Source organism: Aquarana catesbeiana, linkage group LG06 (assembly GCF_042186555.1).
Source record: "Aquarana catesbeiana isolate 2022-GZ linkage group LG06, ASM4218655v1, whole genome shotgun sequence".
Classification (NCBI taxonomy): domain Eukaryota; kingdom Metazoa; phylum Chordata; class Amphibia; order Anura; family Ranidae; genus Aquarana; species Aquarana catesbeiana.
In genome coordinates, this window is record NC_133329.1 from 244,621,359 (window position 1) to 244,636,105 (window position 14,747).

General features: G+C 38.9%; 1 protein-coding gene across 1 annotated transcript in view; it reads left to right on the top strand.

The window, feature by feature from the left end:
• The window catches only part of DNAJB11 (DnaJ heat shock protein family (Hsp40) member B11), a 47,315-nt gene extending 32,821 nt beyond the window's left edge, over window positions 1-14,494 (top strand). Inside the window, exons 5-10 of the mRNA XM_073633122.1 lie at window positions 1,093-1,235; window positions 1,755-1,837; window positions 1,963-2,020; window positions 4,351-4,462; window positions 10,261-10,420; window positions 14,334-14,494. Coding sequence (XP_073489223.1) covers window positions 1,093-1,235; window positions 1,755-1,837; window positions 1,963-2,020; window positions 4,351-4,462; window positions 10,261-10,420; window positions 14,334-14,398 — 621 coding nt within the window. The 3' untranslated portion in view covers window positions 14,399-14,494. The remainder of the gene's footprint in view (window positions 1-1,092; window positions 1,236-1,754; window positions 1,838-1,962; window positions 2,021-4,350; window positions 4,463-10,260; window positions 10,421-14,333) is intronic.
• Window positions 14,495-14,747: the final 253 nt, after the last annotated feature.

Sequence of the window (14,747 nt, forward strand, 5' to 3'; positions counted from 1 at the left end):
TGTTTTACCTATCTATTCTTGCAATACCAAGAATATTTTACTATCTATACTAGAGGTGGGTGAACCCTGTTTGTTTGTTTCACTTACTCTGTATGAACAACATGCTGTTGCTATTTTGAGATGCCACTGATCCTATTGATCTATCTAACATAAACAGATTTATATACTGTTTTATTGGCAGGTGTCCACACTTTTCACCCATTGTGTTATCAGCCTTGTTTTTCTTTTTCTTCCATTTATTTATTTTCTATTGTTTGTGTGTGTTTTGTACAAATTTGAAAACCTCAATACATTACTTGGCAATATAAGAAAGCTGAGGACTGACATAACAGCAATAAATAGGCATCGTCTATAAGGCCATAAAGGCCAGGGGGTCCTGGAAAAGTTTCCCACAACAATGAGGTGTCCCCTGCGCCAACCAAAACCCCTACAGTGGTGCAATATGCAGTCTTTACATGTCAAGAAGAGGAAGAGAACAGAGCAGAAACTTGAGGGAAATTAGGCAAGAAAGTGACACTGCAGGGTAAGGGGTTGTGCATCTGAAAAGTGGGGAATTGGAGAAAAGACAAAGAAAAGGGGGGGTGAAAGGACAAGGAGTCCAAAAGCGAAGAAGAAGGGGAAGACAAGGGCTCGGGAGCATCAAGATTGCCCATCATAGGCAGCCCAAGCTGGCTTGGCTTGAGGGAGCATAGGAAATGCATACATCAGCCATGGTTCCCAGATTTTAAGGAACTTGGCGTGGGAGTCATTATGGATGCTGGACATCGGTTCTTTGAGCATCAACGCTAAGCTTGGTAATTTTAAGCTGAAAACCTTCTGAGTGCTTTCCATAGACATTGACAGTAAGTTTAGGTCTTAGTTGTTATTTCTGCCAAATCATAGTAATCAGATAATTTGGGTGGGAGAATGGGACCTCATTATGTTCATGTAAGTGGCCTTCAGACCTTGGCAGGGAGTACACCGACTAAACCTGAAACACAGTAGGGCTATTCAAGTACATTTAGTTTTTCTGTGACAATAAATGCTTATATACACACACACACGCATTTTTTTTTTTTCCCTGTGTCATGAATTTTTAATACCCTTTCTTAGGTTGTGAGAAATAAGCCTGTAGCACGACAAGCACCAGGAAAACGTAAATGCAACTGCCGGCAAGAAATGAGAACTACACAACTTGGGCCAGGACGTTTTCAGATGACTCAAGAAGTTGTTTGTGATGAATGTCCAAACGTCAAGTAAGTACACCTATTGATAATGGGTGAAATCATGTTAAATAATATGACAATCAAAGTTTCACCTATCGTATTCTATTGAATCTGTGAAACCAGTGTATCAGCTAGTGCCTCTGTTTTAGTGCTCCTGCTGATTCATTCTTTCTCTGATTTTGTTTGTGATCACTAGTGTAACGAAGGCCATTTGAGTGTAGTATGCTGATGCCTGAACAGCACAGCATGCAATGTGTCATATACATCCTGTTATCTGAACTAACTGATATAAGATAGGGCTTTGTGATCCCAACTTCTTCATTAAACCTCATTTCCGCTCCTAAATAAAGCTTCTTCATTTCTTTGTGTGTAAGCAAGTGTGAAGCATGAGTTGCCAATAAGCAGCAACTCTGATCAGCTAAACCCTAACGAGTAATGGAAGGATGGATCTTTGTATATGTATAAGGATCTTTATCTCCAACAGAAATATTGTGGCGTTGAATCTTGCTGAAAGAATTCTGTGCTCCTCAACAGTTTATTGTTTTGTAGACTTGTAAATGAAGAAAGAACTTTAGAAGTGGAGATTGAGCCTGGTGTTCGTGATGGCATGGAATATCCTTTTATTGGAGAAGGTAACTACTATGTTTTAATTATGAGGGTGTGTTTTAATTTTTTTTTTTTTTTTTTTTTTTTTTTTTTTTTTTTTTCATTTGTACACTTGTCCTTTTACTAATTGTTATGATTATTTTTTTTTAAGGTGAGCCACACATTGATGGAGAGCCAGGTGACTTGCGTTTTCGAATCAAAGTTCTCAAGTAAGGAGATACTGCATTCAGATAACTAAGTCCAATTGTAGTCTATGAAAAACTAAGCTAGATCTACAGGGGGTGCAGGAAACCTGGGTTTTGAAATGTCTTATGTTAATGATTTAATTATGCTCCAGCTCTGGCCCCTAAAGTCAAGTTTCCATGCTGAACACCTGAAGATGAGGACCGCTACCGTCTATCTTCAGCACTCTGTTAGGCCCCTGCACAGTCCTAGCTACTGCTCTTCTTCATTCAGTCACAAGGGTGCATGTTTTATCCATAAGTTGAGACAGAGGTCACATGTTGCACGGAGGAGTTCTGTGAGCTTATTGATCACCCCTGGTAACCATTTATTGCTGTTATTCAGCCCCTATGTTCTCTTTAATGATGATGACATTTTTGCAAAAAGAAAACAAACCATGCTATGCATGCAAACAGGTGCAAAATTTAAAAGGAGACAGTATAAGCATAAATGGTTTTGTGAGAAGGGATTACCGCAATCAAAATGCCCTTACTCTAATCCGTGCATAGCACAGTAAAGTCTTCTTAAAACAGAAGGTATTCAGATTTCTCATTCATATATCATTATATTCCAAAAATAAGAGGATAATCCCTCATTTCAATGGGGAAAGCCATGCAAATCATTGCTTATCGCTCCTCTGTCCAAATGCACATCCAGAACTGCTGGTGTATAGTGCAGATATAGTCTAATATTATACATCCATTTATTCCAGCCATGTTTCAGGCTATTTTGCCATTATCAGTGCAGTGTTTGGAAATGTTTCAGGCTAGATGTTTCAGGCTATTTTGCCATTATCAGTGCAGTGTTTGGAAATCTTGACATCTGTGGAGTAGGGTCCCCACTGTCCTTTAATGAGAGTCTTCTCTTATTTTGGTATATGTAACAGAATGAGACCGATCCTTTTAGTTTTAAGAAGGCTTTACTGTGCTAAAATAAAAAGGAGAAATTGCAGATATCATAAGAATTACCAGATTATCAGTGGTGGACCAAGATCAACAAAGATGACCATTCTTTAAATTAGTACTTGTCAAATTAAAACAGTTTATTTTTAAATGTTCTAAACACATCTTATGTAGTAACAATGTAATCGGGCCTCCTTTCCTATTAAAATGTGAGTAGGTGTCAACTTTGGATGGACAGAGCCAGGTTTTATGACTTTCACAAATACTAATAAAGTACCTCTGCCCAGACTGTGGACATTAAATTGATTACATATTTCCAACAAGCAATAAGACTTTTTAAACAAGCCATCCCTGACCTCTAGCTGCTTTTACTGTTATAAATTTTATACGTTCACAGCAAAGACTACAGTTCAATTTCAGTTAACTTAGAGACGCATGCTGCTGCAGCCGTGAGCTTGATAACGGCTTTAAGAGACGGTGCAGGGCTTTCCAGGCTTTAGAAATCAACACAAAAATCTGCAGGAAAATAATAGTAGAAGGAGGAGTTAATTGGGGCTATTTAGGGTAGGTTAAGGGTTATTTAAGGAGATAAAGGTAAATTTTATTTAAAAATTAAAAAAATCAAAAAAATTTCTTGACCCGTTCCTTTTAACTGACATTGGGGACTCACTTCTGCATAGAAACCAATCGGCTTCTAACCTTAGCTTGTTTAATTAAGCTTTGGCAATAAAACCTGGAAGCTGATTGGTTTCTATACAGAAGTGAGCCTGATTTTGCACTCTCCAGCTTTAGTAAATAAACCCCATTGTCTGCAGATTGTAGCTCATACCTTTGATTTGCAGATAATTGAAATCGGGTGGATAGAAAAGTAGCAGTGGGTTTTATTTACTAAAACGGGAGTGTTCAAAATCTGGTGAAGCTCTTCAAAGAAACCAGTTGGTTTCCAGGTTTTATTGCCAAAGCTTAATTGAACAAGCTGAAGTTAGAAGCTGATTGGCTACCATGCAGAGCTTCACCAGATTTTGCACTCTCCAGTCTTACAAAATAACATAACACTGTTGTTGATTTACTATCTCTCTACTTTGCATTCTGAATGGGGTTGATAAAAACTGTTGGACTGTTGGTTTTTTAGCTAAAAACTGTTGTTTTTTTTCTTTTTTTTTTTTTTTTTTTTTTAATATTTTTTTTTTTTCTTTGGTACAATGCCTGTCTGTAACATTGATAGTTTTTAAATAAAGGCTGGTGATTTTTAGCTAAAGAAATGCAGGATCGCATTTAATTTTCCTCTACTGAGTATTTTTTGTGCTGCTTATTTTCTATCTCCAAAAAAAAACATTTTGGGGGAGCACTTGGGAATGATTGGTAGGGCTGTTAAAATATATATAACCTTTAATTTTTTGTATATTTATAAACAGGCACCCTATATTTGAAAGAAGAGGAGATGACCTATACACAAATGTTACTATTTCTTTAGTCGAAGCTCTTGTGGGTTTTCAAATGGAAATTAATCATTTAGATAACCATAAAGTAAGTCAAATGTTTTTTATTGACATATATAACAAATTTAGTAAGTGTACAGTAAAATAAAAAGTGTAGATTATCTTCACCTACTCGGAAATCCTGCATTGCATGTGTGGTAGTAGGGGATGGGGCAGATTCTTTTGGCAGGATTTTGCAGTGTGCACAGAGCTCAAAGCAAGGTTCTCCTACATCTGCTTATAGTAGTTAGAAGTGCACATAATGGCGGGCCCATGGCAGATTGACCAGTGATGAATGTGAGCCTTAAGACCCCTTTCACACTAGGGCCATGGCCACCTTTGCGGTAAAGCGCCGCTCATTTTATCGGTGCTTTACCGCTGTTTTAGCTGTGCTTTTCGGTCGTTAGCGGGGAGCTTTTAACCCCCGAAGAAGGGGTTAAAAACTCCTGTGTTGCGGCACTGCCCATTCATTCCAATGGGCAGGGTGTTTTGGGAGCGCTAAATACAGCGCTCCCAACCTGCCCCAAAAATGCTGCTTGCAGGACTTTTCAGAACGTCCCACAAGTGCTTCGCCCAAGTGTGAAAAGTGACACTTGAATAAATGGGAGGCGGTATTCAGGCATTAGCAGAGGCCTTTTCCAGCGCTAAAGCGACTAAAAAACACCCCAGTGTGAAAGGGGTCTAAGGCAGAACTGTTTTGTTTGCTACTGTCCCTTGCTGCTCTGCTACCAGCTCTCACTCATAGCTATTCTCCATCAGCTAGACTTTCTAGCTTCTGTGGACATCAAGGATGCGCACAGGCACATTCCCCATCTTTTCAGCACATTAACCCTACCTACATTTGGCTGTGGTCCTACCATTAGGTCTGTCTTCTGCACCCAGAATGTTCACCAAGTATTGGAACCCATGCTAGCCTTACTATGCTTCCAGGGTAACCTCAATTGTGGGATATCTAAACTATCTCCTATTGATGGAACAGTCAGCACACATTCTGACTGACAGTCCAGAGTTTAACCGCTTCCCCACTGGACACTTATACCACCCTCCTAACCCAACCAATTTTCAGCTTTCAGTGCTCTCACATTTTGAATGACAATTACTCAGTCATGCAACACTGTACCCATATGAAATTTTTGTCCTTTTTTTCACAAAAATAGAGCTTTCTTTTGGTGGTATTCAATCACCACTGTTTTTTTTTTTTTTTTTTTTCTTTTTGCGCTGTAAATGAAAAAAAAGACCTGAAATTTTTTTTTTTTTTTTTTTTTTTTTTTTTAAATGCATTTTTCTTCGTTTCTGTTATACAATTTAGCAAATTAGCAATTTTTCTTCATAAATTTTGCCCAAAATTTATACTGCTACATATCTTTGGTAAAAATAACCAAAATCAGTGTATATTAATTGGTCTTTGTGAAAGTTATAGCGTCTACAAGCTATGGTGCCAATCACTGAAAATTAATCACACCTGATGTACTGACGGCCTATCTCATTTTTTGAGACATTAATAAGCCAGGAAAGTACAAATACCCCCCCCCCCACCCCCCACCCCCAATGACCCCTTTTTTTTGAAAGTATACATTCCAAGGTATTTAGTAAGAGACATGGTGAGTTTTTTCCCACAATTCTTAGCAAAATAAACATGAGTCATCGTCCCCCCCCCCCCCCATTCACAAAATTGTCATATTAACAGGTTATTTCTCTCACGTGGCATATGCATACTTGCAACTACACTTCAAAACTCATTCTGCTACTCCTCCCAAGTATGACCATACCACATGTGAGACTTTATAGCCTAGCCACGTACAGAGGCCCAACATGCAGGGAGCAACGTCAGGTGTTCTGGGGATATAAATTACATATTTAATTTCTTGACTACCTCTTGCACTTTTGAAGGTCCTGGAGCATCAGGACAATGAAAACGCCCAAAAAATGACCGCATTTTGGAAAGCAAACACCCCAACATATAATATTTGAGTCTTTTGAATATGTCTCCTTTTTTTTTTATTCTTTTTTTTTTTTTTTTTTTTTTTTAACCATACGTTTTTGGAAAATGTGAAAAGAAAATAGAACACTTATTTTTTTTTTTTTACACATGAGGAATGGAATGAGGCACTGATGTGGCACGCATGACCACAGATGAGGCTGAATGGGCACAGATCAGCGCTGCGGGCACTTCAGATCCAGCCCACAAGTGCTCCTGCACCGGCTCCCTCCTTTCACACTGTACTGATCGGTGCGAGGAGAGGGCAAAGCTGAACCGGACATGTGCCGGTTTGTTGACAAGTGATCGCTCCGTTATTGGACGGAGCGATCACGTGGTAAAGGGCCGCTGTCATTGGCCCTTTACCACGATCCATGATGCGCCAGGTCCAGTGAACCTGGCAAGCATGGACACTTCTGTGTGCGTGCCCCAGGGGGCGTGCGGGAAACGCGAGTTCGTGACGACGCCCTCCCAAAACCAGCTAACTGCGCTGTACCAGTCATTCGGCTATGTCCCGGTCAACAAATGGTTAAAAGGTTTATTTGATTCATAAACCTTTTAGAAATCGTCAGTGCAACAAACCTATTGTTTGAAGACCATATGAAATATACATTGCCTTGAAAAAGTGTTCATACATCTTGAAATTTTCCACATTTTGTCATGTTATGTTACAACTGAAAACGTAAATGTATTTTTTGTTGGCATTTTAAGTGGCAAATAATTGTGAAGTGGAAGGAAAATGAAAATGGTTTTCCAAATTTTCTACAAATAAATATCTGAAAAGTGTAATGTGCATTTGTATTCAGCCCCCTTTACTCTGATACCCCTAACTAAAATCTAGTGAAACCAATTGCCTTCAGAAGTCCCCTTATTAGTAAATAGAGTCCACCTGTGTGTATCTTAACCTCTGTATAAATACAGCTGTTCTGGGAAGCCCTCAGATTTGTTAGACCTTAGTGAACAAACAGCATTTTGGAGGCCAAGGAACACACCAGACAGGGCAGGGATAACATTGTGGAGAAATTTAAAACGGGGTTAGGTTATGAAAAAAAATCTCAAGCTTTGAACATCTCATGGAGTACTGTTCAATCCATCATCAGAAAACGGAGAGAGCATGGCAAAACTGCAAACCTACCAAGACATGGCTGTCCACCTAAACTGACAGGCGAGCATTAATCAGAGAAGCAGCCAAGAGGCCCATGGTAACTCTAGAAGAGCTGCAGAGATCCACAGCTCAGGTGGAGAATCTGTCCACAGGACAATTATTAGTCGTGCACTCCACAAATCTGGCCTTTATGAAAGAGTGGCAAGAAGAAAGCCATTGTTGAAAGAAAGCCATAAGAAGTCCCGCTTGCAGTTTGCGAGAAGCCATGTGGGGGACACAGCAAACATGTGGAAGAAGGTGCTCTGGTCAGATGAGACCAAAATTGAACTTTTTGGCCTAATAGCAAAACGCTATGTGTGGCTGGAAACCTAACGCTGCACATGACCCTGAACATACCACCCCCAGCGTGAAACATGGTGGTGGCAGCATCATGTTGTGGGGATGCTTTTCTTCAGCAGGGACGGGGAAGCTGGTCAGAGTTGATGGGAAGATTGATGGAGCCAAATGCAAGACCATCTTCAAAGAAAACCTATTACAGTCTGCAAAAGACTTGAGACTGGATCGGAGGTTCACCTTCCAACTTGGCAACGACTCTAAACATTCAGCTAGAGCTAGAATAGAATGGTTTAGATCAAATCTATTCTTTGTGTTACAATGACCAAGTCAAAGTCCAGACCTAAATCCAATTGAGGATATGTGGCAAGACTTGAAAATTTCTGTTTACAGGCGCTCTCCATCCAATCTGACAGAGCTTGAGCTATTTTGCAAAGAAGAATGGGCAAAAATGTCACTCTCTAGATGTGCAAAGCTGGTAGAGACATCCCCAAAAAGACTTGTAGCTGTAATTGCAGCAAAAGGTGGTTCTACAAAGTATTGACTCAGGGGGGCGGAATACAAATGCACACCACACTTTTCACATTTATTTGTAAAAAAATTGGAAAACTATTTATCATTTTCCTTTCACTTCACAATTATGTGCCACTTTGTGTTGGTCTATCACATAAAATCCCAATAAAATACATTTACGTTTTTGGTTGTAACATAGTTACATAGTTTATCAGGTTGAAAAAAGACACAAGTCCATCTAGTTCAACCATAAACATGACACAATGTGGAAAATTTCAAGGGGTATGAATGCTTTTTCAAGGCACTGTATGTAACAAAACAGTACAAATAAGCAGTCTTTTAAAGTGGAACTATAGGCACTTTACTTGCCTCCTCTTTAACAATCTGGATCCCTCATTGACACCAGGATCTTCTCCCTAACTGCCAGTATTTGGGCATCTCCATTGGCAGGCGTGAGATGAGGCAATTCCTGCACATGCACAGTATTCAGTTAGACTGCACACGACAGCTGTGCAGGTGCAGCTTGTTTACATGCCACAGACAGGTAGGTGTATTTTTTCGCAGAGGAGACCTTGCATGTCTCTTCTGCATTAATAGCCTGCCTGTTTGCGGTCTGTTGTAAAATGCATCCAGTTCCACTTTAATACAATTTGTAAGAAAAATATGCACATTTCCTTTTTTTTTTTTTTTTTTTTTTTTTTGTTTATAAACTTTTATTGTAAATAGTACAAGAAACCTGTACAAAAAGCAAAGTACATTAGATAGTGAAGAAGACTGTGTAGAACAAATAGAATTGCAAACCAATTCTAATGTGTCTCAAGAATGTACAGTATCAGGGAAAAAAAGAACAAAATGAGAAGAATGATTTTTTTTTTTTTTATTTGAGAAGCTTACCGAAGGCACTTTCAAATCTTGGAAAAATAATAATGTATGACAGAGTGCATCTATATACATATGTTTGGAGATTTTCCATGTCAGAAAATAAATTTTGGTAACAAAATGAGCAATTACCAGATATAAATTAAGATCAGTCTGATGAAGGAAGATGATACACAAACCATGGGTTCCACTTGGCATCAAAACGTGATTTTTATTCTTCACATAATAGCATCCATTCTGGAAATAACTTGTGGTAATGGTACTGACAGTGACTTTCAATGGTAAGCTATTACCCAATGCACAGCACACTCAAAGTATGTACAGATATTTATAATACTTAAAGTCCCAGGTAAACTTAAAGCGGAGTTCCAGCCGTTTTTGAGTTTGTTAAAAGGTCAGCAGCTACAAAAAGTCTAGCTGTTGACCTAATCAACATATACTCCCCTGTCCCAGGCAGGAGAAGGTACCTGTCAAAATTGGGTACCTGCTCCCATCACCTCCCCCCCCCCCCCGCCTCCACAAAAATGACATGCCAAATGTGGCATGTAAGACGGTAAGGAGAGCTTAAAGCAGAACTTCCATTTTTGGGTGGAGCTCTGCTTTAGTTGTTTTGCTGGCGACAACATTGTCGCCTTGATTGGAGATTGGGCAAGTCTCAGAATTATAAACTTGAAATAATTTTATCCCTTTCCAGCTTTATAAAGAAGCAAGAAAAGTTGTAGCTGAAGATGCACTTTATACAAAGGTCAAGGCTACTTTTACAACCTGGACCTAGGTTCTAATGTTTTGTTATCACAGGTACTTGCAGACACAAAGAGAAGCTGCAGTTCCTTGGAAATTTTTAAGCCACATCAGGTTCTAGCTTTAACTGATCACATCAGTGACTGAAAAGATAATGTACACTGAAGCTGAAACCTGTTAAGGCAGTTGACAAATTCATTTTTTATGTTCTTTCATTTTAAAGCCATAACTACATTTTCTGTTGCAGAAAACTGACAAAATGTTTGCCACATGTAATATTTTTTTGTTTTCTAACTAGGTTCACGTAATGCGTGATAAAATTACTAAACCTGGCGCAAAACTTTGGAAAAAGGGAGAAGGCCTGCCAAATTTCGACAACAATAACATCAAAGGCTCTCTGATTATTACTTTTGATGTTGACTTTCCCAAAGAACAACTAACAGAAGAACAGAAAAATGGTATGTGTGTGTTTTCGGATGTACTTTCAAAAATGTTTGTCACAAGAAAACTGATTCTATGATTAGTATCAATCCCTAAAAATACAGAGCGAAAGTTCAAAGATGTTCATGTCTAGTATCTATCAGATTAATCGATTATGACAATTATTTTCAAATCCAGTGAGTTCCAGGCACTTCTGGGTGCACTACCAGCGTCTGGAACAGCAGGTTTTAATACTGTGTTCCAGTAGCCTACCAGATGAGAGTTTAAGTGGACATTCTTTATCATATAGTTTGAGGCAGCAGTTTTGAGATAGGACCTCATTATGAAGGGTGACCATTTTACAATACAATGGAGTTTCTTATGCATGGCATCCAGGTATGGAATTTTAGCAGTAAGGCTTCAAAAAACATAACTTTGTAGTTTTAATGAAGTTCAGTATTTGAAGTAAGTACTGGGCCCTTAAGTGTGCATGCTTGTATAACTGCATATGATCTATGGGATAATCTTTTACAGCTCAGGCTGTAAATTTATTTTGTAATATTCAGACATAGCATAGTGTTAAGCAGCAGTCTCTTGCACCACATTCATGTTAATCGTTGTGTCTACATAAAAATGTTACAACCATAGTCTTCTGCATGGCATTTATTGTGCCTTTGCGGTATTCATAGTGTGTTTTTATCCAATATAAACCTCATTCATGACTACCTATATAAATGTTGTGCTAGTCTCTGTTGCTACAGAGGTTTAGGACATTTATGTAGTGTCTTGTGCTTACACTGCAGCACTTGTTTTGTGCAGTGTTGCAGACTGAGCCCTTTACATGACATATGTTGTACTTTTGGATAATACATAATCATATCACTATAATTCCCCACAGCTATAAATGCTGAAATATAATTTTGGTACCACCTAGCATTTCATAAAGGCATTTTACACTTTCAAATGTTTTTGGTTGTTTTAACTAAGTATTAGTATAGTTATAGTCCATGTGTCATTTGTTTGCATTGCCTTGTAAAGATGGGCTCAAATGTTGTTGCTGCAGTTATTAGTGTCATAGCCGATCAATTCCCCTATGTCCATATGTTCATTCACCTAGCTTGTCCCTATTCGCTAACAGGACAGGTACCTTCTTGTTCCAGGTTATGGAGTGTCCAATCCATACCTCACCATTTCCCTCTGTGTTGCATCACAAATGTGGAAGTACTCATGTGATGAAAACTGATCTCTTCCAGCATTGTGATCTCCCTGTAAATGCCCGTTTCTGGCTGTGTTAGATCTGTTTACTGCACCTGCACAGGTGCTAGATTGTGGGATATGCTGTATTTTTTTATTTTTTTTTTTTACAGGAAGTGGCAGTTCTTAGACTACAGACAGAGGTCATGCATTAATCACTTGCTTACTGGGAACTTAAACCCACTTCCTGCCCAGGCCAATTTTCAGCTTTCAGCGCTGTCACTCTTTGAATGACAATTTCGTGGTCATGCTACAGTGTACCCAAATGAAATTTTTATCATTTTTTTTTCACACAAACAGAGCTTTCTATTGGTGGTATTTAATCACTATTGGGGTTTTTATTTTTTTCTAAACAAACAGAAAAAAAAAAGACTGAGAATTTTGAAAAAATAAATAACCGTTTTCATAGTTCTGATATAACATTTTGCAAACAGGTAATTTTTCTCCTTCATTGATGTGTTCTGATGAGGCTGCACTGATGGGCATTGATAGGTGGCACTGGTAGATGACACCGATGGGCGGCACTGATAGGAGGCACCGGTGGGTACTGATGAGGCAGCAGTGATTCTCCATGTGCAGGACCGATGTCTCATTTACACAAGCCAGTATTCTGCTCATTTATTTTTTCTCCCCGCACTGTCAGCGTAATTAAAAAAAAAAAAAAAAAAAAAAAAAAATTACTGCCTTCTGTTTCAATCACATAATCAGCTGTCATTGGCTGACAGCTGCACACGTGGTAAGGAGCCGGGATCAGCCCCTTACTCCGATCAGCCGAGCCTCATGGACTCACTGGTCACAGAGCGCGGCCCACAGGGGCTGTGCATGCTCGGGAGGAGGTACATGGACCCCCTCCCGGCAATTTAGGCCCACGCTGTAGCCGTCTTTCGACTATAGCGCGGGTGCAAAGAGGTTAATCTGTGCAGTTCCATGCTGCATGCCTCATGTTTTGAACATAAACAGAAACAAACCTCTATGCACAGCATATAGTGGAGTAAATCTTCACATTCTGGTGTCACAGGCCACCAAATGACATCATGAAACCACATGATCAGTCACATCTTATACAGGTGAAAAACACAAGGTGCAGATAGGAGGGTTTATAATGTCATTAAGTATGGTAGTTATGTTTTCCATTAGACCAGCAACCTACTGCTTGGTCCTTTCAGTTGCTGTGGGTGTATTGTGGCTTGTGTTGACACACATTGGAGTATGTAGGCTTCTTTTCCTGCACAGTGGAAAGAACAGAGGACTTTAGATCATTTACAAAACACACAGCTTATATGACATTCATGTACAGTGCTGTAAGTTGTGAATGGTCACTATGCAGCAGACCCTTCCTTTCTATGTGCTACTATAATGTAGGGGATGTGAACATAAATGGCCACCACAGCTCAAATCAAGTCAACACATTCACCTTCTGGCGAGGTTATACAATTTCAGCTTGCACTCAAGATTTCTTTTAAAGGTTTTTTCATTTTTAAAAATGCAGGAATTGTGCTTAATTATCCATCATATTCAGAAAATGCTCATAACTGTATGTAGCCAAATGGCTTGGTAAATCCCTTAATTACCGTATTTATCGGCGTATAAAACGTACCCCAAGTTTAGGAGTGAATTTTAAGGAAAAAAACTTACATTTAAATGCCCATCAATACAGCCTTATCAGTGTCCATCTGCATGCTTGTCCAGTGTCATTTGCAGCCTTGCCAGTGTCATTTGAAGCCTTGCCCAGGCTGCAGTTAAACTGCGGTGACTTGTCAGTGTCACTGCAGTTTGAAAATGGCGCTGCCGGCGCCGAGATACACAGAGCCAGTCCTCGGCTCCTCTCGTAGTCCCGCCCAATGATGGACATAACACAGGTCCAATGGCGGGACTGTGAGCGGAGCCGAGCGCTGCCCATATACATACATAGCCGAGTGTACTCAGTTAGGTTCGGCTAGCTTTGCTCACAGTCACGCCCAGTCCCTGTGCTCCACACAATCAGCGGGGGGGGGGGGGGGGGGGGATCGGCGTATAACACGCATCCACGATTTTCCACTGATTTTAGGGGAAAAAAGTGCGTGTTATACGCCGATAAATACGGTATCCTTTTATGTTGAGCCACAAAGACTGATAGGGGCTTGTGTATGTCCTTAATTGACCAAGGCCTCACTAGGTTTTGGTCCTACTATTGGAATATATTTCTTTGTTGAGTCAGTCCTGTGTAGTTAGAGGCCGTTAGGTGTATTGTACTAAAGTCTTCTTGAAATATATGATAAACTTCAAGAATAAAAAGGAGATAAATAATAGGAATAGAAAAGAAGAGTTTGCATTTGATAGAAAAATTAGAGATTGGGTAAAAAACCTGTATGCCTCCAAAACTGATCAAAAATCGGTAAAGTTTCCCTCCAAGTGTGATCTTTGGTTTCCCCCACCTCCACCTTTTTTTTTTTTTTTTTTTTTTTTTTTGTTAGATTCAAGCCATAACACCATGATCTATATTGGATTAGCGTTAAAAATAAATTTCCCCATTTTCGTTTGAAAACTTCAACCTTTGCCGCACCTGTATTGGACTAGAGCAAGTTTACATTTCTGCTATGAGCCTGTTTATCCATCAGTAACTTTTGTCATTACATGTATCATTTTTTTTTTCAGGAATGCTAATAAGTTATGGTGCTGTTTTTATTTATATTCTAAATTTTGTTTTTGTATTTTTAGGTGTGAAACAGCTTTTGAAACATGAATCCATACAAAATGTTTATAACGGACTTCAAGGATATTAACAATGCATAATCTTTATGCAGAAAAGTAATTTGACATATTTATTCTAGGTTTCTTTGGATTTTTATATAAATAAATGTTCTGATTTCTTGGTCTTATATTAGTTAGCAGTTTTTCTTTTATACATGTGGCAACATGTGGTGTTTCAGTATTTTGTTTACAACTTTTAAAACTTTTACTTTGATTGAAACAATATAAAAATGACCATTCACTTCAAACAGGAACATTTGCAGGTTGTATTATGAAAGATACCTAGTTTTTTTTTTTTTTATCCAAATATGTTAAATAAAGTCCGCTGAATGGGTTACATTTTTATTATAAATTAATTTCCCTTCTTTAAGTTTTAAGAGT